At 42.8% G+C, this 24,215-nt stretch overlaps 1 protein-coding gene across 1 annotated transcript in view; it reads left to right on the top strand.

The window, feature by feature from the left end:
- The first annotated feature begins 236 nt into the window (after nucleotides 1–236).
- The window catches only part of LOC106607058 (sodium/potassium/calcium exchanger 3), a 167,485-nt gene continuing 143,506 nt past the window's right edge, over nucleotides 237–24,215 (top strand). Inside the window, exon 1 of the mRNA XM_014203625.3 lies at nucleotides 237–759. Within this exon, the coding sequence (XP_014059100.2) occupies nucleotides 567–759 (193 nt within the window). The 5' untranslated portion in view covers nucleotides 237–566. The remainder of the gene's footprint in view (nucleotides 760–24,215) is intronic.

The following is a 24,215-nucleotide window of genomic DNA, read 5'->3' as shown; positions in this document are numbered from 1 at the left end:
TTGATTCAACGTCATCCCATTACATTTTTGGGTGAAATATAATATTTGTTGAAATACAGTTTATGCACAGTGGGATTTCTCTCTTCGCTCTGTCCTGTCTCCCCATCTCGCTACATTGTTCAATTACTATTTCTCTATAGCTTTATAATCTCTCTCTCTCTCTCTCTCTCTCTCTCTCTCTCATCTCTCTCTCTCATCCACACACACACACACACACACACACACACACATGCCCCTCTACATCCTCCTTTCCGCGCTCTCTCTTCTACATCGCCAGCCTCGTTGCTGACCGTGTCCTGCGAAAACTGGCACAGAACTGACGCATCCATGGAGCGCTCCGTCCTATCACAACATCCACAACACACAGCAACACTTCCATGCGAAGTAATATAGAAGACAACATCGCAACCGACTCAAGATAGAATACCAACATCGTCTTTCACGCGTCGACAACCCACCTCTTCCATTGTGTAACTTTCCGAGCCCCTCTTCCTCCCCGCTTCCTTCGACTCCTCCGCGTTCCCTGTCCGGGTTCCCAGAAACTCTGTCCCCGTGAAAACGTCTCCATGGATGGGATAGCCTTTGGCATGATGCCAGGAACCGTCCGGGTGCGGAGTAAGCCGCTTCAAGGGATGCTGAACCAGCGGAAGACCAAAGCTCAGCGGAAAAAGCGAAAGGAGTTGTTCGGTGGGCAGATGTTCTTCATGGGGGTGCTGCTCGCTCTTGTAAAGGGGCTCTCGTATTTGGTCGAGAAAGCAGGTGAGATGCTTGTTGTCAGAATGTCTTGTTGAACAGTTACTTATTTGCGAGAATTTGCGAGAGGTATGTTTTTTTCAGTTTCACTATTTTGTGAGGCTCCTAAGAAGTGACATAAAGCGATGCTAGACTATGTTGTTCACTAATATCCATATAGGCAATGATGTTTTTGAGTGCGTTTCCTCTCAGTGGGTTTGCGCTTCATAATCTGAGTTTGACCTTTACGTTTTCAAAGAAATGGTTGTTGTTATGTAGGCCTAAAGCAAGGATTGTCCATAAATGAGTTGCAACAAATCAAATCATATGTGTCACATGCTTTGTAAACAACAGGTATAGGCTAACAGTGAAATGCATAATTACGGCCCTTCCCAACAATACAGAGTGAAAAATAGAAAAATTATAGAAAGATAATAACACGAGGAATAAGATCACAAATAGTAACGATAACTTGGCTATATATACAGGGTGCCAGTACTGAGTCGATGTGCAGTGGTAAGAGGTAATTGAGGTAGATATACATATGCTGTAGGTAGAGGTAAAGTGACTAGGCAACAGGATAAATAGGCTAATAAGCAGTTGCAGCAGCGCATGTGATGAGTCAAAAGACTGCGGGGGGGGGGGGGTCAATGCAGAACACAGGAGGTCCAGGATCCAGTTGCAAAGGGAGGTGTTTAGTCTCAGGCACTTTAATTGGTGAGGACTGGCTCGAGGTAATAGCTGGAGAAAAATGAGTGGAATGGTATCAAATACATCAAACACATGGTTTCCACAGACCTGGCGCCTGGACAAATCAGTTGCGGAGGCGTTTGATTTCCATTGGCGGGCATGTTTTTTTCCTGGGACCTCCTATGTGTGCACGCGCTTGTGCATATTTTTTAAATGGCTGGAATAGTAAAGACCATAGTCATCTCCTGAGTTTCAAGTTTGGGGAAGCTTACAATTTATCCTACCATTTCTACCAATCTGTGTGCCAGTTATGATTACTTTTATATGCACATTTTCATGGAACAGTTACATTGAAATAATAACGTTTCAGTTTCTCAAAATCATTGTCACGTGGTTATTAATCATAAAAATCTGAACTTTAAAATTAAACTATGGTGAGAGCACTAGCCTCTGCCATATGGACACATTGATACACTGTGATCCATTGGCGGCTAAAGAAATGAGAGCATAGAACTAAGAGATATCCTATAACCAATGCATCAGTAAGCCAATTACTTCATCGTCAACTAAGTAAAATACATAGGCCGCCCTAAAGCCTAGAAATGAAAACAGTAGAAAATATCCTGATGAAAATTCTGGTTCTTTCAATCACATGAATCTCTCTTGTCCACCTGTCTGCCTCCCTTTCTATCTGTCTTGACTTGAATTATTGCTAGTCAAGTTCAATATTGTAGCAAATCATCACAGGGTCCGGGCTGAAGCTATTGCTAATAAACTTGCAACATTCTATCAACTAGCCATTTCTGGGCCCTCAAAGTTTCCTGTGCCAGTTTGCTCAGGACAGAAAGCAGTTTTTTTATGACGTTTCCACTTGATATACTGTATGGGATCATCAGTTCATAATATTTTGCTCTTTCACACTGAGGCTTGGTGATTATCAAGGTGTGTGTTGGAAAGATTGTTCAAATACTGAGGAACTATCATTCGCAATGGATTCTAAAAAACAGACTTTGTTGACTTGTGTGAGGCGGGAAAAAAACGTGTGGTGTATGTGGTGAGTTAAGACAATCAGAAATAAGACATTGCCAAATGGGCACTTTCCTACATACTGTATGCATGCATTCTGGAGAGAGACACACCATATCTTTGTCACACACCCCTCCCCTTCTTCTTGATGCAATATTTTCAATTATACTCAAGACACGTTATCTTCACAAATATTTTAGATGCTTTTCACTGACAGCCGCAGCTCAATCAGCTAGACCTATTGCCACGCACATTACCCAAATTACGGGCTTCCCAAACAAACTTGTGATTTGAAACAATCCACAACTATGTAAAAGGCCTAATGTAATTTTCTGTAGTTAAAAATTACACAAAATGCACATCAGGTCGCCCTCTCAAAATAGTTCATTTGGACTGGACACTAGAAAAGGGGTTATCTTTTTAATCACGTTCATGTTTACAGCATCCCATGTGAGCTGCACTGCAATTCAGTTTTCTGTATTGTATGCCGCTAAAGTGCACCAGTGTAAAAGGCCCTTAGTTGACTCTAAAATGTTGTATTCTATACCGATTTGAAGAGAAACAAGTTATTAATCTGTTTGATAAAATGAAATATTCTCTCAGGGGACCCTATTTAAAATTCTGGGGATCCCATATGGGTCGCCGACCCCAAGTTTGGGAACCACTGTACTACAAACCTCTCTCTGCTTGCTTCCTCTCTCTGTGTCTTCTTTGCATTGCAGCCTGCCTCACAACTGTCTGTCTCACACTACTCTCTGTAAAGCAAAGTTATTTTTTTATGAGAACTTATAGTAGCCTATCTTTTGTTAAGGTTTTACATGGCTTCTGACTGAAATATCAGCGACTATTTACCAGTTGTAGTCTACACTCATTCTCAGAGAGTCTGTTGACACAGCAGGAGTCGAGGGAAGTTAAAAAAAATGGCCTTATGTCCGGCATTATGCAAGGCCACTGTCAGCGTTGGTCTGGGCTGAGGTAGTTCGTTTCGCGTCTCGGCCTGTGCCTTGGCTGGAGTTTGCCATTGGACAGAGTGGTGAATGAATGCGCTGCTAACAAGGAAAATCCGGGGGGGTAGGCAAACAAAACGAGCATACCTGAATCATGATTCCACTTGTTCGTGGAATCATGCTGGGAACGCAATAATAAGTGGGTGAATGATAATTAACAAAATAAAAAGGTGACTAAACGCTATTTAAAAAATAAAAAGGTGACTAAACTACATTTACGTGTATTTACATCCTGTTTACGCAGCTTGTTGGCCATTAGCCAATTAGCCTTTGTCAACCAGTTCAAAGCACTAAATGCATCCAACTGGTATTTACGACTTCACAACTTGTAAATTCCCAACTCCCAGTTGGTTACGAACACAGCTTTAGGCTTGTGTGGCACAAGAACTGCAGCTAAACATGTGCATTTAATAATCCTCTGGAGTTGGTAGCTGCGCGTCTGTTGCTCTGTCACCAAATGACTTAACCCTTGGTGCAATATGGGTCTATTGAAAGAGGATCTGAGCATAAGATGACCTTAGTATTTTCACCTGAACATAAACTGAAGAAATGTGAAAAAATGCACGTTCTTGCAAAGTCAAAAGATTTTACCAAGAGGGAAGTGGGATTCTTGTCACGCCCTGACCATAGAGAGCCTTTCATTCTCTATGGTGTTGTAGGTCAGGGCGTGACTAGGGGGTGTTCTAGTTTTTTCATTTCTATGTTGGTGCTCTTGGTATGGTTCCCAATTAGAGGCAGCTGATGTTCGTTGTCTCTAATTGGGGATCATACTTAAGTTCTCCATTGTTCCCACCTGGGTTGTGGGATATTGTTTTGTTGAGTGCTGATGTGCGCTCAGTTACTTCACGGTTGTTGTTTGTTTATTGTTTTGTTTAAGTTTCACTAATAAAAGATGTGGAACTCGAATCACGCTGCGCCTTGGTCCGTCTATCCCAACAAGCGTGAGAGAATATCCCACCAAACAAGGACCAAGCAGCGTGCAACGAAGGGAAAAGTGAGTTGGACCTGAGAAGAGATCATGGGAGGATGCGAGACCCTTCCTTGGCGGGAGTTGCCAGGAAATCAGGAAGGACAGTGACAACGTCGGGGGTCGCGGCCACAGAAACTCCAAGATTCTTTTGGGGGGGGGCACGAGGGGTGGTCGGCCGAGCCAAGGAGAGAGCCAGAGGCCGCCTGGGAGTCGTTGGAGCAGTGTGAGGAGGGATATTGGAGAATGACTTTGGCGAGGAGTATGCTGCAGCGCAGGCGTGCTGAAGAGCGTGACACCAGTCCGGTGCCATCTGTGCCAGCTCCCCACACTCGCCCTGAAAAGCCAGAGACTGTCAGGGAGGCGATGGAGAAGTTGGGGGACAGAGAGAGGAGAGAGATGTTGGTCAAGTGTGTTCTGCTCAGCACTCGACCTGAAGAGCCTGTCAGCAGTCTGGTGAAGTCTGTGCCGGTTTCACACATCTGCCCTCCAGTGCGCCTCCCCAGTCCGGTACGTCCTGTGCCAGCTCCCCGCAGTCGCCCTGAAGTGTGTGTCATCAGTCCGGTGCCACCTGTACCGGCTACCCGCACTTGGCCTCCAGTGCGCCTCTCCAGCCCGGAGCATCCTGTGCCGGCTCCACACACTCGACTTGAGGAGCGTGTCATCAGTCCGGTGCAACCTGCGCCGATGCCCAGTCCAGGCACGGTGTCCAGTCCCGCTCCAAGGCCGGAACCTCCTCTGCGCCGGTGCCCAGTCCAGGCACGGCGTCCAGTCCCGCTCTATGGCAGGAGCCATCCTCTGCACCGGTGCCCAGTCCAGGCATGGCGTCCAGTCCTGCTCCAAGGCCGGAGCCTTCCTCTGCGCCGGTGCCCAGTCCAGGCACGGCGTCCAGTCCCACTCCATGGCAGGAGCCTTCCTCTGCACCAGTGCCCAGTCCAGGCACGGCATCCAGTCCCGCTCCAAGGCCGGAGCTTTCCTCTGCGCCGGTGCCCAGTCCATGCACGGCATCCAACCCAGCTCCATGGCCGGAGCCCTCCTCTGCGCCGGTGCCCAGTCCAGGCACGGCATCCAGTACCGCTCCAAGGCCGGAGCCTTCCTCTGCGCCGATGCCCAGTCCAGGCACGGCGTTCAGCCAGGCGCCATGGCCGGATCCGGGCTCTGGGCGGGGGCAGCGACCCGCACCGGAGCTGCCACCGACACTAGTCACCCCCCCACCCTCCCCATTTGGTTTCAGGTTTTGCGGCCGGAGTCCACACCTTTGGGGGGGGTACTGTCACGCCCTGACTATAGAGAGCCCTCTATGGTGTTGTAGGTCAGGGCGTGACTAGGGGGTGTTCTAGTTTTTTCATTTCTATGTTGGTGCTCTTGGTATGGTTCCCAATTAGAGGCAGCTGATGTTCGTTGTCTCAAATTGGGGATCATACTTAAGTTCTCCGTTGTTCCCAAACGGGTTGTGGGATATTGTTTTGTTGAGTGCTGATGTGTGCTCTGTTACTTCACGGTCATTGTTTGTTTATTGCTTGGTTTAAGTTTCACTAATAAAAGATGTGGAACTCGAACCACGCTGATTCTTGGTCCGTCTATCCCAACAACTGACAATTCTGGTGACATCTTCCTTCATTATTCCCCTTACACACTGTCAAAGCAAGAAATATCATAAAACAATAAATCATTTTCACATAATGCTACTGACCAAATACAGAATTAAGTTTTATCTTATAGGGAAGCTGAATGTGTCAAAGAAAAAATCAATGACTGACATGATGGTAGTGATGGGGGAGAAAATCGATATAGTTGCATATTGCAATATTATTTTTGTACTTTATTACAGTGGATTCGGAAAGTATTCAGACCCCTTGACTTTTTCCACATTTTGTTACGTTATAGCGTTATTCTAAAATCCATTAAATAAAACACTTTCCTATTCAATCTAATGTACACACAATAACCCATAATGACGAAGCAAAAATTGGTTTTTAAAAATGTTTGCAAATATATAAAAAATAATACTAATATGAAATACCTTATTTACATAAGTATTCAGACCCTTTGCTATGAGACTCAAAATTGAGTTCAGGTCAACCTGTTTCCATTGTTCATCCTTGAGATGTTTCTATAACTTGATTGGAGTCCACCTATGGTAAATTAAATTGATTGGACATGATTTGGAAAGGCACACACATGTCTATATAAGGTCCCACAGTTGACAGTGCATATCAAAGCAAGAAACAAGCCATGAGGTGGAAGGAATTGTCCTTAGAGCTCTGAGACAGGATTGTGTGGCACAGATCTGGGGAAGGGTACCAAAAAATGTCTGCAGCATTAAAGGTCTCCAAGAACACAGTGGCCTCCATCATGAAAGGAGTTTGGAACAACCAAGACTAGAGCTGGCCGCCCAGCTAAACTGAGCAATCAGGCGAGAAGGGCTTTGGTCAGACCAAGAACCCGATGGTCACTCTGGCAGAGCTCCAGAGTTCCTTTTTGGAAATGGGAGAACCTTCCAGAAGGACAACCATCTCTGCAGCACTCCACCATCAGGCCTTTATGGTAGAGTGGCCAGACGGAAGCCACTCCTCAGTAAAAGGCACATGACAGCCTGCTTTGAGTTTGCCAAAAGGCATCTAATGGACTCTCAGACTGTTAGAAACAAGATTCTCTGGTCAGATGAAACCAACATTGAACTCTTTGCCCTGAATGCCAAGCATCACATCTGGAGGAGACCTGGCACCATCCCTACGGTGAAGCATGGTGGTGGCAGCATCATGCTGTGGGGATGTTTTTCAGCAGCAGGGATTGGGAGACTAGTCAGGATCCAGGCAAAGAGGAACAGGGCAAAGTACAGAGAGATCCTTGATGAAAACCTGCTCCAGAGCACTCAGGACCTCAGACTGGGGCGAAGGTTCACCTTCCAACAGGACAATAACCCTAAGCACACAGCCAAGACAACGCAGGAGTGGCATCGATACAAGTCTCTGAATGTCCTTGTGTGCCCCAGCCAGAGCCCGGACTTGAAGGCGATCAAACATCTCTGGAGAGACCTGAAAATGGCTGTACAGCAACGCTCCCTTTCCAACCTGACAGAGCTTGAGAGGATCTGCAGAGACGAATGGGAGAAACTCCCCAAATACAGGTGTGCCAAGCTTGTAGCATCATACCCAAGAAGACTCAAGGCTGTAATCGCTGCCAAACGTGCTTTAACAAAGTACTGAGAAGGGTCTGAATACTTATGTAAATGTGATATTTCAGATGTTTCTTTTTTATAAATTTGGATACATTTCAAAAAACAAGTTTTTGCTTTGTCATTATGGGGTATTGTGTTTAGATTGATGAGGGAAAAAAATATTTAATACATTTTAAGTTAAGGCTGTAATAGAACTAATTGTGGAAAACGTCAAGGGGTCAGAATACTTTACAAATGCACTGTATACAGAACGTTTGTATAAAACATGTAGAAACTGTATTTATAATTATATTACTATATTTTAGGTTGACAATACTTCTATTACACAATTGCTAATTTACCACATGCCTTACTTTAATTTTTCTGAATAAGTAAAATCAGGATTATATCTCTACTGCAGCGTTTTTCCAAACTCGGTCCTGGGGACCCTAAGGGTTCAAAGCTGATTCAAATAATGATGAGTTCATTATTTGAATCAGATGTGTAGTGCTAGGATTAAAAACGAAATGTGCACCCCTTAGGGTCCCCAGGACCGAGTTTGGGAAACACTGCTCAACTGCCATTCCTTCCAATCAGACTAGTTAGCATTTCTTCCTGAGCAATATGGCTGCCATTTTTTACCCCATTCTGGACCTTTGAAGGTTAATGACATACCCCCTCTGGTAATCTATTAGGATCTCAATGCCTAGATGTCACTGATACAAATGGACACACTCGATGTATGGAGTGTCATCTGGGCACTAATGTACTCTTCCAGTTTGTTGATCATCTCATCGTGTAACATGGTTGTGTGTGGTGACGCTATGAATGAAGGCAGAACACTTACAAACAGTAAACAGAGCAAAGGAGTACTTTGTGACTATGAACCGTGAGGTTGCTATGATTGAGAACACTGAAAAAACAGAGAATGTGACATATGTATGGAGGTAGAGTGGGAACGAGAGAGGTAGCCTGCACTTTAGCTAGTTTCTTCATCTCTCACTTCCTGTTTTACACACACACACACACACACACACACACACACACACACACACACACACACACACACACACACACACACACACACACACACACACACACACACACACACACACACACACACACTCTCAATTAAATTCAAAGGGGCTTTATTGGCATGGGAAACATGTTTACATTGACAAAGCAAGTGAAATAAACTAGAAAACAAAACTGACAAGTAAACATTTCACCCAAAAAGGTTTAAAAAATATTTTTCAAGATTAAAAAAAAGACATTCCAAGTGTTATATTATCAGCTATGTAAAGTGTTTTAACAATGTGCAAATAGTTGTAGTACGAATATGGGAAGATAAATAAACAGATTGGTGGTATTTACAATGTTGTTTCTCTCTCTCTCTCTCTCTCTCTCTCTCTCTCTCTCTCTCTCTCTCTCTCGCTCTCTCTCTCTGAGGCTGTCTTTAATTCAGCTGCATCTGGGTCAGCCGGTTTGAACAGAGAGCAGAGCTCTTCTCCATTCTGACTGGGAGAACACAGATGCAAACAACATCTTCTTTCCTCCATCACTCACTCTGTCTCCATCTCTCTCAAACTTTATCACTGTCTTTCGCTTTCACTTTCTGTCACTCTCTTAATTTTTGTCTTTTCCACTCCCTTTTTGATGATCTCTCCTTATTTTATTTATCTATCTCTCTATCTATGCTCTCTCACTACCTCTGTCTCACACTCTTCAACCTAAAATGCACAATCTACCTCATCAGTAAAGTGGAGGCTGTTATGTGATAGACAAGGCCCTGGACAGGTAAACAGGGATTATTTACATAAAATCTATAGTGGCTTGCGAAAGTATTCACCCCCTTTGGCATTTTTCCTATTTTGTTGTCTTACAACTTGGAATAAAAATAGATTGGGGGGGGGGGGGTTGTATCATTTGATTTATGCAACATGCCCACTTTGAAGATGCAAAATATTTTTTATTGTGAAGCAAACAAGAAATAAGACAAATAAACAGAAAACTTGAGCGTGCATAACTATTCACCCCCCAAAGTTAATACTTTGTAGAGCCACCTTTTGCAGCAATTACAGCTGCAAGTCTCTTGGGGTATGTCTCTATAAGCTTGGCACATCTAGCCACTGGGATTTTTGCCCATTCTTCAAGGCAAAACTGCTCCAGCTCCTTCAAGTTGGAAGGCTTCCACTGGTGTACAGCAATCTTTAAGTCATACCACAGATTCTCAATTGGATTGAGGTCTAGGCTTTAACTAGGCCATTCCAAGAGATTTAAATGTTTCCCCTTAAACCACTCGAGTGTTACTTTAGCAGTATGCTTAGGGTCATTGTCCTGCTGGAAGGTGAACCTCTGTCCCAGTCTCAAATCTCTGGAAGACTGAAACAAGTTTCCATTCCTTCAATTCTGACCAGTTTCCCAGTCCCCCACAGCATGATGCTGCCACCACCATGCTTCACTGTGGGGATGGTGTTCTCGGGGTGATGAGAGGTGTTGGGTTTGTGCCAGACATAGCGTTTTCCTTGATGGCCAAAAAGCTCAATTTTAGTCTCATCTGAACAGAGTACCTTCTTCCGTATGTTTGGGGAGTCTCCCACATGCCTTTTGGCGAACACCAAACGTGTTTGCTTATTTTTTTCTTTAAGCAATGGCTTTTTTCTGGCCACTCTTCCGTAAAGCCCAGTTCTTCTCCGCTGTGGAGCTTTGCAGCTCCTTTAGGGTTATCTTTGGTCTCTTTGTTGCCTCTCTGATTAATGCCCTCCTTGCCTGGTCTGTGAGTTTTCAGGTGCAGCCCGCTCTTGGCAGGTTTGTTGTGGTGCAACATTCTTTCATTTTTTTAAATAATGGATTTAGTGGTGCTCCGTGGGATGTTCAAAGTTTCGAATATTTTTTATAGCCCAAGCCTGATCTGTAATTCTCCGCAACTTTGTCCTTGACCTGTTTGGAGAGCTTGGTCTTCATGGAGCCGCTTGCTTGGTGGTGGCCCTTGCTTAGTGGTGTTGCAGACTCTGGGGCCTTTCAGAACAGGTGTATGTATACTCAGATCATGTGACACTTAGATTGCACACAGGTGGACTTTATTAACTAATTATGTGACTTCTGAAGGTAATTGGTTGCACCAGATCTTATTTAAGGGCGTCATAGCAAAGTGGGTGAATATATATATGCACGCACCACTTTTATGTTTGAAATTTTTTTAATTTTTTGAAACACGTTATTCTTTCACTTCACCAATTTGGACTATTTTGTGTATGTCCATTACATGAAATCCAGATAAAAAATGTACTTAAATTACAGTTTGTAATGCAACAAAATAGGAAAAACGACAAGGGGGATGAATGCTTTTGCAAGGCACAGTACCTACCAGGTGGGGTTTGTTGAACAGGAGAGAAGGACAGATTGGGGTAAAGTTGCCCCCTAGAGACCCTGATCTAAGGTTTTGCATTTTCTCCATTCCGTAATGGTTAAGGTTTAGGACTGGGGAATGTAAGCTAATTTTAGAGAGAGCACTCTACTGTCACTTTTGAATCAACTCTCCCAGTGTAGCTAGAGGTTCCCACCACCATGCTTTATATACTGATATAACAACCAGTGATAAGAACAACAACTTTATCTCCTCCACCAAAGAAGAGAGCAGCCTTTGCCGTATACACACACATGCACGCCCACGCATGCCCACGCACATACATACACACACTGTCTCTCTTCTGTCAATTAGATATTATACACATACCCCCATCCCCAAAACAACAAAATATAATAATTGGCTATTCTCTTTGAAACATGGTAGAGGGAAGGATGTGGGCTTGGGTAAGGACAGACCTTGTTAGTCTGCTGTATCTGCCTTTCTGTCAGAAAAAAGCTGGCCCTCTGATACAGTATAGCCTCTGGCCCACTAACAAAGACAGCGGTTAGCAAGAATAGCTGTAGAAACATCTCAAATTAGCAACTCACTTTAGCGTTAACTTCTTTTAGGTATTTTCTAAACAGCTTTTCATTTCTTTGTTTCTCCAGATGTCAGGTCAACCACCCACCATTTACACACTAATTTGTGGTCCCCAAATTCAAAAATTAAAGTTGATTATTGTTGCTAGGCTACCAGTTACAGTGCTTTTAGCTTGCGGTTTGCGCACGCCTTTATCCAGATGGAATACAAAAATTACAGCTAGTGTCTGAAAGAATGATATAGATGTAATATTTGTCAAATTATTGAGCATGTCCTCAAAACTCAAATAAGCATCAGAAATTGTCCTTATTTAAATATCAAAATACATATCAAGATCCTGATTTGGACCTCGGTCAAGAGAATATGCATTGTATGTGCTGAGAAAATATACTGTGTAGGCCTACTGTCAGTATTTGTCGCCATATAGAGAAAATAAGATGTCCACATAGGCCTATCTCAGAATTTCTTATGAGTAAATATCTGGCAATACCATGTATGATATCTGGAGGGATTCCAAAAATGATTTGTGCATGAAAGAAAAATATGGATTTCATATTTGTCAAATTATCGAGCATGTGCTGAGCATGCGCTGTCCTTATTTTTAGCATATCAAGATCCGGATACGGACCTCAGCCAAGAGAAGCATATCTGAAATGAATATAGCTTCATATCTGGAATGGGCTGAGAAAACACAGATGTGATGTATACAGTACATTTTTGTCAACATGATGAGAGAAATAGGATGTCCCATATCTTAGGATATTTAATGAGTCCATATCTGGCCATAGGAAATGTCCATCCATGTGTGATATGCAGAGTAATCCCAATATCATATATGTCTAGAAGACACATCTGGATTCAGAATTTGTCAGGATATGGTGCATATCCACAAAACTCAAAATATACAATGGAAATGCTCTGTATTCTCTAGAATATCAAAAATGTGTCATGTAAAGATATCCTCTGATATGGACCCTTTTTGCCCAGTGTATGGTCTCTGGCACAGCCCGGACTCTGCGATTTATAAAAGCCAGGGTCAGGGTAGCTTTGCTAATCGCTATGGAGCACAGCACAGCTAACAGTAGCTACGACAAAGCGGAGGAACATCCACTCTCCTCCTCACGCTTCTGCAATGGAATTGAATGGTCAAAGATAAATATAGCGTTTAGCTGTAATACTGGAGTTTTACCGGTAAAGCTAGAGGCTAGCTAACCTACTCCTTGGACCGGTAACTATTAGCAACAGTGGATAATTGGTTCCAAAGTTGTTTCAAGCATCAGAGTTCCTGTAACTATGCAGGCTAGCTACCATTCAGATGTTTTTCTGATTATCTAAAGAATAAAGGTTAGGTAGTTACTGTAGCTAATGTACTAAACATTTTGCTAGCTTGTTAGCTAGCTAGCTAGCTGCCCGGCTAGCTAACTAAACAACAGTTGGAACGACCTATCTGTAATGTTTACAAGTATCCCCGCTAGCTAGCTACTAGACGACCAATATAGCTTTTAGTTATGGACTCTAGCTAGAATATAGACCATACTTTTATAGCAATATAGCTAGCTACTACCATAGCCCAACTCTTTGCACATTGTTTTGTTTGCACGTTTTGACATTGCTTGGCAGCATTTTGTATCACATTGGCCAGCAAGCACATTCCCTTTGACAGCTAGGTTTATTACTGTAGAGACACCTTGAAGTTTTGGAGACACTGAGCTATATATTAACTTCCTTCATATGGATTTACTTCACTGCACAGTTAGCTATGCTAGCTTTAGCTAGCTAGCCAATCAAACGTGTATTGTTAGCGAGCAACTGCTACTTGCTAGCTAGCTAGCTACACTCTTGCAGTAGCGCCGCCGTGCACAATGTGTCTTCAGAAACGATTCAGTTTTCCACTTGTGTTGTGTTGGCATTTCACGTATTCACTTAACCCACTCATCAGAATAATATAGCTATTTTCTTACTCTCCGTTTCACTGGCATCAGCCCTTCCAACATCTCCCAACAGTCTAAATGCATTGCAGAACGCAGCCACAATAGCAACAGATTGTAAACAGGAAGTAATGAGCCCACATGTGTTCTCTAACATGTTTGTAGAGAACAGCCCTATAACTGACACCTAAGTCAGAAAAGTTACACGTCATTGACATGGATTTCCATAGTTTCCACTTCAGATTTCCCACGTCATGACTTAAATCAAGTTTTAAGTTTTAAGGTCACATGCACAAGTACAGTGAAATGCCTTTCTTGCAAATTCAAAACGCAAAAATGCAATAATCATTAACAATGTATTACTAGAAAAAAACACAAGAAATTAGAATAGGAAATATGAAATACACAATAAAGTAAGTAAGCATGCTATATACAGGAAATATTTAAAAAAGTCAGTTCCAATACCATATTTACATGTGCAGGGATACTGGAGTGATGGCGGTAGATACGTATAGGGGTACGGGGACTAGGCAACAGAATATAAGATAAACCGAGTAGCAGCAGCTTGTATGTGAGTGGGTGTGTAGAGTGATTGATTAATTTAGTATTCAAGGCACACTTAACCAGCATGGCTACCACAGCCTTCTGCAGCGATACGCTATCCCATCTGGTTTGCGCTTAGTGGGACTATCATTTGCTTTTCAATGGGACAATGACCTAAAACATACTTCCAGGCTGTGTAAGAGCTATTTAACCAAGAAGGAGGGTGATGGAGTGCTGCATCAGATGACCTGGCCTCCATGTGTTATTTCAAAGTTTTGATGTCTTCACTATTATTCTACAATGTAGAAAGTAGTCAAAATAAAGACCGAACTTGTGTGACCGAACTTTTGACTGGTACTGTACATTTACAATGGCTTGCAAAAGTATTCATCCCCACTGGCGTTTTTCCTATTTTGTTGCATTACAACCTGTAATTTAAATTGATTGGACTGTAGCACCTGCCACATGCGGCGGGCATCGGAGCTTCTGTAATAAGATTCCACCTTATTCCTATATTGTCCTTTTTCTCGTTTGATGACTCTGCGGAGATCATGGCGGGCCTTATTGTACTTATTCCTGTCTGCAGCCGTAGCATCAGGGTTGTCTACGATAGCTCTGTGTGCGGTTGCCCTGTTCTTCAGTTTAGCGGCAACCTCTGTGTTAATCCAGGGCTTTTTATTGGGGAAGCAGCGAACCCTCACCAACGTCTCCGATGCATTTTCTAATGAAGCCGGTGATGGAGGTGGTTAGCTCGGCAATGTTGTCGGCACAGTCTCTAAACATATTCCTGCTAGCAAAGCAGTGCTGTAGCATAACCTCTGATTATGGTGACCATTTGTCAACAGAGCGAATCGCGGGTACTTCCTGTTTAAGTTTCTGCTTGTAAATAGGAAGCAAGAGTAAGGAGTCGTGATCTGATTTGCCGAATGGCGGATGAGGGAGGACCTTATATGCTTGCTTGTGGGTAGAATAGGAGTGATCTAGGACTTTATCACCCCTAGTGGCATTGGAGGTGTTGATGGAAGTTGGGCATCACGTGTCTTAGTGACGCCGAATCACGATAATAGCTGAAAACTCCCTCGGGAGGTAGAAGGGTAGGCATTTGACCATCAGGTATTCCAAGACGGGTGAACAGTAGGTCGACACTTCCACCACGCTGGAATTAGCACACTAGTTGGAGTTGATGAAGAGGCAAACACCTCCCCCCATCGATTTCCCTGACTTCACTGTTTTGTCCGCCCGGTGAATGAAGAATCCATCGAGTTGGATAGCCGTGGGGGGGGGGGGGGTATATTGTCCAAGAGCCATGTTTCTGAAAAGCAAAGAATTTTGCAGTTCCGAGAATCCGGTTGGTAATCCGCAATTGGAGGTCATCCATTTTATTATCAAGGGATTGTACATTAGCCAGTAGAATGGAGGGAATCAGTGTTGTTGTACAGCAGGCATGTATAGGTCTAAAAAGGGCATAAAATGGACACTTTCATCATGATTTGTAAGATAAAAATTGCATGTCAAACATCCTTCCTCCGAATTAAGTTTCTATGTGAGAATTGCCAGAACAAATTGAGATACCTAAAATATTTTTGCCCAGTGCCCTCCCATTCTCTTGCTTTCTCACAGATGCACACTCACATACACACAATTACACACACACACACACACACACACACACACACACACACACACACACACACACACACACACACATGCACCCACACTATTTTTATATCTCTCTTAAGCATATCTCTGATTATGTCCAGTCAGCTCCAATGTCATTATTATAAGAAACCTGTTGATTCTATGGAAGTCCCAGATTATTACTAATTTGGTCCCTGATATGGATAATGAATACTTATGGGAGTTGGTTTGTAAGAGTGTGTGTGGGAAAACTGTGTTGGTTTCTTTACTTGCAAACAGCAATTGACTCTGTTTGGTTGAAGTCAGGGAATTGGACTGATTTGAAGTGGGAGTAACATTTTTTAAATCTTAGATAATATTAGCTATGGAGAAGAGCATTCATTTCTGTCACTGCGCGAGCAGACACACACACACGCACGCATGCACACACACACACACACACACACACACACACACACACACACAGTCTGTTGAGTCTATTCATGCTCTGCAGTACAGTATTAGCTCTGGATGTGATTAAACACTGAACTATTCTGCTCCCAGCTCCCCAAATACACCGTGCCTAATTCATCACCCCCACCCAGATTTAGACTTTACATGTATTCTGGGAACCCATAGGACCTGGAAAAGAATAGAGGGAGGACAGGAGGACAGGAGGAGAAATGGATAGGAGGTGGGGGATAGCGTTCTGTAGCTGAAGACTTACAGTGCATTTGTAAAGTATTCAGACCCCTAGACTTTTTAAATATTTTGTTACATTACAGCCTTATTCTAAAAAAATACTTTTCCTCATCAATCTACACACAATTCCCCATAATGACAAAGCGAAAACAGGTTTTTAGATATTTTTACAAATAAAAAACAGAAATACCTTATTTACATAAGTATTCGGACCCTTTGCTAAGGGACTTGAAATTGAGTTCAGGGGAATCCTGTTTCCATTGATCATCCTTGAGATGTTTCTACAACTTGATTGTATTCCACCTGTGATAAATTCAGATGATTGAACATTATTTGGAAAGGCACACACCTGTTGACAGTGCATGTCAGAGCAAAAAACAAGCCATGAGGTCGAAGGAATTGTCCATAAAGCTCCGAGACAGGAATGTGTCGAGGCTCAGATCTGGAGAAAACATTTCTGCAGCATTGAAGGTTCCCAAGAACACAGTGGCCTTCATCATTCTTAAATGGAAGAAGTTTGAAACCCCCAAGACGATTCCTATTTCTGGCTGCCCAGCCAAACTGAGCAATCGGACGAGAAGGGCCTTGGTCAGGGAGGTGACCAAGAACCCAATGGTCACTCTGGCAGAGCTCCAGAGTTCCTCTGTGGAGATGGGAGAACCTTCCAGAAGGACAACCATCTCTGCAGCACTCCACCAATCAGGCCTTTATGGTAGAGTGGCTAGACAGAAACCACTCCTCAGTAAATAGCACATGACAGCCCGCTTGGAATTTGCAAAAGGCGCCTAAAGGACTCTCAGACCATGAGAAACAACATTATCTGGTCTGATGAAACCAAGATTGAACTCTTTGGCCTAAAAGCCAAGCATCACTTCTGGAGGAAATCTGGCACCATCCCTACGGTGAAGCATGGCGGTGACAGCATCATGCTGTGGGGATGTTTGTCAGCGACAGGGATTGGGAGACTAGTTAGGATTGAGGGAAAGCTGAGTGGAGCAAAGTACCGAGAGATCCTTGATAAAAACCTGCTTCAGAGTGCTCAGAACCTCAGACTGGGGGCCAATGTTCACCTTCCAACAGGACAACGACCCTAAGCACACAGCCAAAACAACGCAGGAGGGGCTATGGGACAAGTCTCTGAATGTCTTTGAGTGGCCCAGCCAAAGCCTGGACTTGTACCGATCTAACGGCTTTGGAGAGACCTGAAAATAGCTGTGCAGCGATGCTCCTATCCTACTTGACAGAGCTTGAGAGGATCTGCAGAGAAGAATGAGAGAAAATCTCAGAATACAGGTGTGCCAAGCTGGTAGTGTCATACCCAACAAGACTCAAGGCTGTAATCTCTGCCCAAGGTGATTCAACAAAGTACTGAGTAAAAAATCTGAATACTTATGTAAATGTTATATTTCAGTTTTTGTATTTTTTATAAATTTGCACTCATTTCTAAAAACCTGTTGTTGCTTTGTCATTATGGGGTATTGTGTGTAAATTGATGAGGGGAAAAAACAATTTAATACATTTTAGAATAAGGCTGTAACGTAACAAAATGTGGAAAATTCAAAGGGTCTGAATACTTTTCGAATGCACTGTAGATGAGGTGAGAAAAGGGTTTATCCTCTCCTCTCTGCCTCCATCTCCTCTCTTGTTCCCCCCTTTCACACCAACCCTTGATGGGGAGAGTAGTGGTCTTGTACCTCGCACCAGTAATTCCTGAGAGGGGTGGTGGTTTGTTGACTGTGAGGTCCATCCCATATCCCCGCCTGTTATATATACAAGTCCCATAAATGTCCTCATTAAGCAGGTGATTGATGAGATTGGGTGAGTCCTGCTATGCCTCTCTATTGGCCTCTACATCCATCCTCATCCAATGAACCAGCCACGACTCTATTATGGTCTCTGTTGATTTAAACCTGGACCTTTAACCTTGGTAAGAGTGCTGAACTCTTTAAGTCTGAGGCAAAGTAGGGATGGATGGCAGGCAGCTGGTTTGAATAGCTCTGACGCTACAGGAGGAGAAACAGAACGCAACTGTAATTGTGTAAAGATGTGGTGTGTTGAGTGTAAACACAGGCACACACACACACACACACACACACACACACACACACACACACACACACACACACACACACACACACACACACACACACACACACACACACACACACACACACACACACACACGCATAGACACGCATAGACACACACTCACGGTATCATGAGTATTGCAACAAGCTCCTTGACTACATGCCTGGGTTCTGATGTGCAAAGCTCTTTTATACACTCAACACAGACACAGACACAGAGATACACATACTGTTATACACTCGCATACATGCACTTTACGTAATTCACTTCTGTCAGATTTGACCATTTGGCGATTGAGCTTTGAGACAATCCATGATGTTTTGGAATGTATAACATCGTCCATTGGAGAAGAACTGTATTGGAAGTGAAGATGAGGAAAGAGTTTCCCAGACAACAAAACAGTGGAATGGCAAGTATACTGTACTGCCAGCAAGGTCCCATCTGTGACTGGATGACGCACACAGTAGGTACTACACTCACAGAGAGGGATTGTTTGAGGACCTGTGTTTGTGTGTGTGTGGTAGGGAGGGAAGGGAAGGGGTGTGCATATTGTATACAGCCTGAGACAACAGACGCTTATCTCCCAACAATCATCACTCCGCTCTGTCTTCCTCACCTCCTAAAGTCAGAAGTCTCTCACTGTGTGTGAAATAGCCAGAGCTCTCCAATTGAGATTAGCCCGGAGCCTTTGTTCACTTGAACAAAGCAAACACAATCAGAGATCTCTTCACTTGCACTTCCAGGGCTAGAGGAACCCATTAGCTTTTTAATTACTCAGAGCACATGAATCGTCTGATCAGAGTCTTGGAGGGAAAATTAAGTGTGTGTGTGCGTGCGTGAGTGTGTGAGAGAGAGACAGAGAGAAAGAGTGTGTGTACCTGACCTGTGTGCTCGTGTTTGTGTGTGTGTATAGTTCATTACATTACTGTAGGGATTAGAAGGGTTCTCTACCAGCAATCTCCTCCCTATGAAAAGACACATTTGTGTATAATATCAATCTATATAATGGAGAGACTTGTCTTCAGACTGCTCCTTATTATTAGAATCCACGTTTAGATATGCAGATTGCACTGATCTATTGTCAAGCCACCAAAAGTCATAATTGTTTAAAAATATGTGTGAGCCTACAAGATAAGCTAAAGCAGTACTGGGGTGTAGTATCATTTCGGGAAAGTAGAAATCAGGTAATCCCTTTTTGGATGTCCTGCTTGACTGCATGAATCTATTGTCTGAAGTCATTTTTGTATGGGGAGTTGTTTAAACCGAATCTGTGCTGTAAGAATTAGCTGTGCTGGGGTGTGGTGTCATTCTGTGAGGTCAAGGAGATGTAACTCTCTCTGGGAAGTGAGGTGTGACATTCTTTATCACGGTCGTCACCTGGACATGTCACGTCCCATGAATCTATATGATTGGTTGTTGAATCTACAGTGTGTGATTGGTTTGAGCCCAGATGTGACATCCGACAATGGAGTATTTTTGGAATTGCAGGAGAGAGGACCTCACCTCTCTCTCTCTCTCACACATACACATACACACACACACACACACACACACACACACACACACACACACACACACACACACACACACACACACACACACACACACACACACACACACACACACACACACACACACACACACACACACACACACACACACACACACACACACGCATACATACACACACGCATACATACACACACCCACACAGTCACCCACTATGTGACTGTACAGGGCCAGTAAAAAACTGCCTACCCACAGTCCTAGGCCATGGAGTTGTCACTATATGCTATCAAGGCAACACATCGAACCCATCTGTGTTCAAACTCTAACAACCACCTCTGCTCCGGTGTCTGCTCTCACCGTGATTGACATCTGACATCATCTGACATCATCTTGATTGCATGTGGACATCTAATTTGATTAGTGCCATTGCCAGAAAACAAAACAAGGAGAAAACAAACCTGCTTGGACAGTACGATACTGTCTGTAAATTGGCTGATCCCTTAAAAGGTCTGTTAAAGGGCCGCTAGTCTCTAAAGCTGTAGAGGATTCATCTCCTCATCTGTAGTGGGGAGCCAAACCTCCTAGTCAGCAGGACAGATACAACATGGGCTTTCGCATGTTCCCTGTGTGCGTGCGTGCGTGCGCGCCTGCGTGTACTTGTGTGTGCTTGTGTGTATGTGTGTGTGGGTGAGCGGGTACGTGAGCGTGCATGTGTGAGTGTGTTGTGTATCTGTGTCTGAGAGACAGAATGAGATAAGAGGCAGCAAGAGTGTATGTTTGTTTGTGTGTGAGATTGAGCAGACTCCTGTATTGTGCCTTCAGAAAGTATTCATACCCCTTGACTTAATCCACATTTTCCACATCATTTGCATTTGTATTCACACTGAGTCAATACATGTTAAAATCACTTTTGGCAACAATTACCACTGTGAGTCTCTAACAGCTTTTCACACCTGGATTGTACAATATTTGCACATTATTATTATTATAATTCTTCAAATTGATCATTGCTAGACAGCCATTTTCATGTCTTGCTATAGATTTTCAAGCCAAAAGTCAAAACTGTAGCTAGGCCACTCAGGAACATTCAATGTCGTCTTGGTAAGCAACTCCAGTGTATATTTGGCCTTGTGTTTTAGGTTATTGTCCTGCTGAAATGTGAATTTGTCTCTCAGTGTCAGTTGGAAAGCAAACTGAACCAGGTTTTCCTCTAGGTATTTGCCTGTGCTTAGCTCTATTCCATTTATTTTTATCCTAAAAATACGCTGTAGTCCTTGCCGATAACAAGCATACCCATAACATGATGCAGCCACCACAATGCTTTAAAATATGGAGATTGGTATTCAGTAATGTGCTGTATTGGATTTGTGTTTGAAATTCACTAATCGACTGAGGGACCTTACAGATAATTGTATGTGTGGGGTACAGAGATGAGGTAGTCATTCAAAAATCATATTTAAAACACAATTATTGCACACAGAGTGAGTTTATGCAACTTATTATGCGACTTGTTAAGCAAAGCTTTACTCCTGAACTTATTTAGGCTTGCCATAACAAAGGGACTGAATACTTATTGACTGAAGATATTTCAGATTTTATTTTTTATACATTTATAAAGAATGTCACATAAAAATGCCAGTAACTCAAAATCTGAAATGAATCTATTTGAAATTCAGCTATAACACAACAAAATGTGGAAAAAGTCAAAGGTGTGAATACTTTCTGAAGGCACCAATTGTCGGATGCTGCAACAATGCCTTCAAAAAGTTTTCACACCCCTTGACTTTTTCCAAATGTTGTTGTGTTACAGCCTGAATTTAAAATGGACTAAATATATATTTTTTGGGTCACTGGCCTACACACAATTCCCCATAATGTCAAAGTTTAACAAATTAATAAAAATGAAAAGCTATGGTGAAGATAAAATCTAAGTAAACAGAAGGCACAGTATGTGTGGATGGTGGGTGTGTGTTTATCTTTTTATTTTATTTGTTATGTTTGGGAAAGTTGAGTGAGTGAGTAATGAAATGGTTTCATATCCCAGAACCAATGTATTGCTGTGAGGCGGGGTATGAGAGAGCTTTCAATGTTGTTCAGATTATGGATATACTTGTATAATGAATTATACTTCTTATTTATTTATTTATTTATTTATTGTCCTATCATGGTGGAACAGTCTTAAAATAAATTATACATTTAATTTATTTATTGTCCTATCATGGGGAACTACATTTTTTAAATAAATTATATCTAATTATTTATTTATGATCCTAATTTAATGGTACGGTCCACAACCCTATACCCTAGACACCCACCTGAACGACCCAGATACTAAGGAGAAGTCCCTAACTGTTTTATGGGCCTGCTGTAAGCGGTCTGTATGCAGACAAAATGCGGTCAGAGACCAAGAGCAGCACTGCCCCCTCAAGATTCTGAGCCCACTTGGCAGGGTTGGTCCTGCAAAGCCAAAGCCCCCTAAAGGGAGAGCATACTACACAAGGAAATTCTCAAAGCTGCTAATGAGAACCTTGACGACCTTGTACCTAGCCGGTGGGGATTCCGGTGGGGTGCCCCCACCCAAGCAGTGGCAGTGCTGGCAACACTAGCTGCAGTAACCCATGGGGAGGGGGTCACACTCGGACATTCAGAGAGGGGGTATATTATTGTGACCCTGGTGGCACAAAATCAAAAGTCTGACTGCATGGAGATGCTTGGGAATATGGTCAATACGGGTGACCGTATTGTGGGTGTTTCAGGGGAAAGGTGTACATTTGACCTCCATCATCTGGGATGTGACAATGGTTAATAAAATCTCTCAATTTCTACAATTTTTTTGCGCAGTCTTGCAGGCCTTCTAATGCAGCTGCAACTGTAAGCGCATTTGTAAATCAATCCCTTTCTTGAGTTGGGCTCTGGGATGGTGCAACTGTTGAGAATGTGAGCTTATGGTTGTGTGGGGGGAAAGGGTTGAGTGTGTGTGGGTGTATGTGTGTATCCCACAACTGTTGCGAAGGAGTAAAATATGTTAGGGACAATAGAGGATGATCCACAGCTATATATAATACAAATCGAGGTGAGGGCGATGGAAATAAATTTGGCAATTGATTTACTTCAATTCGGTAAATGGCACTGTGTGCTCTTTTCGAAGGATGCATCCCAGTCTGTTCAGGGCTATGGGATACGGGGGATCGGGGGTGGTTTGCCGGGCATTGGGATGACAACCCAACTAGGGATGAGGAAGGCTTTTAGCGGGTGGAATAGTAGGGACCAATTGGAGGTTTACTTAGTAGCAATGCAAATATCATGGTACAGCTATATAGACACTCAATCATCATGTTACCTTTTAATGGTACGTTTACAAACATATATTTCATAAATAGAATTTAAAGTTGTGTCTCATGGTAAGTGGTGAAATAACTATAGCCAGTTACAATTGTAATGGCCTAGCAGATAATAAGAAAAGACGATCAGTATTTACCTGGCTAAAAGAGAAGGAATATAATATCTATTGTTTACAGGAAACTCATTCAACAATTTTAGATGAAGTTTTATGGAAAAAGAGCTGGGGGGGTGAAATATATTTCTCCCATGGGCAAAGAAATTCAAAAGGGGTGATGGTTTTAATTAACAGTAATTTTGATCCAAATGTGCAAATTGTCCAAACAGATTATCAAGGTAGATGGATTATTTTAAATATGTTATTGGACAATAAACAGATATGGCTTATTAACCTATACGGTCCGAATAATGATGATCCAAGCTTCTTTGAAAATATATATAAGAATGTATCAACTCTACAAGCAACACTAGACTCTATTATTATGGTGGGAGATTTTAATACGGTCTTAAATACCTCTATGGACCGGAAAAGAAATCACACTGCAAACTATCACCCTCAGGCACTTAAGGAAATCATGAATGTCATGGATATATTGGAATTAGTGGATATATGGAGACTTAAATACCCTGACCTAGTGAGATATACATGGCGGAGGCTTAATCAAGCTAGTCGTCTTGACTACTTTCTAATGCCATTCTCTCTGGCAGCAAAAGTTTAAAAAGTGTTGATAGGGGACAGAATGCGGTCGGATCATCACATAATTGGCATATATATTACTCTTACAGAATTTCCACGTGGGCGAGGATATTTGAAATTTAATCAAAGCCTACTAGATGATAAATTGTTTAGAACTAGGACAGAAGACTTTATAACTGACTTTTTCAGACATAACATAGGTACAGCAGATCCCCTTATTGTATGGGACACTTTTAAGTGTGCCTTTAGAGGCCATGCAAT

The sequence above is a fragment of the Salmo salar genome, chromosome 01 (genome assembly GCF_965601325.2).
Source record: "Salmo salar chromosome 01, fSalSal1, whole genome shotgun sequence".
NCBI classification, from domain to species: Eukaryota; Metazoa; Chordata; class Actinopteri; order Salmoniformes; family Salmonidae; genus Salmo; species Salmo salar.
The sequence above is the reverse complement of the archived record's forward strand: the minus strand, read 5'-3'. Positions and strand labels throughout refer to the sequence as shown.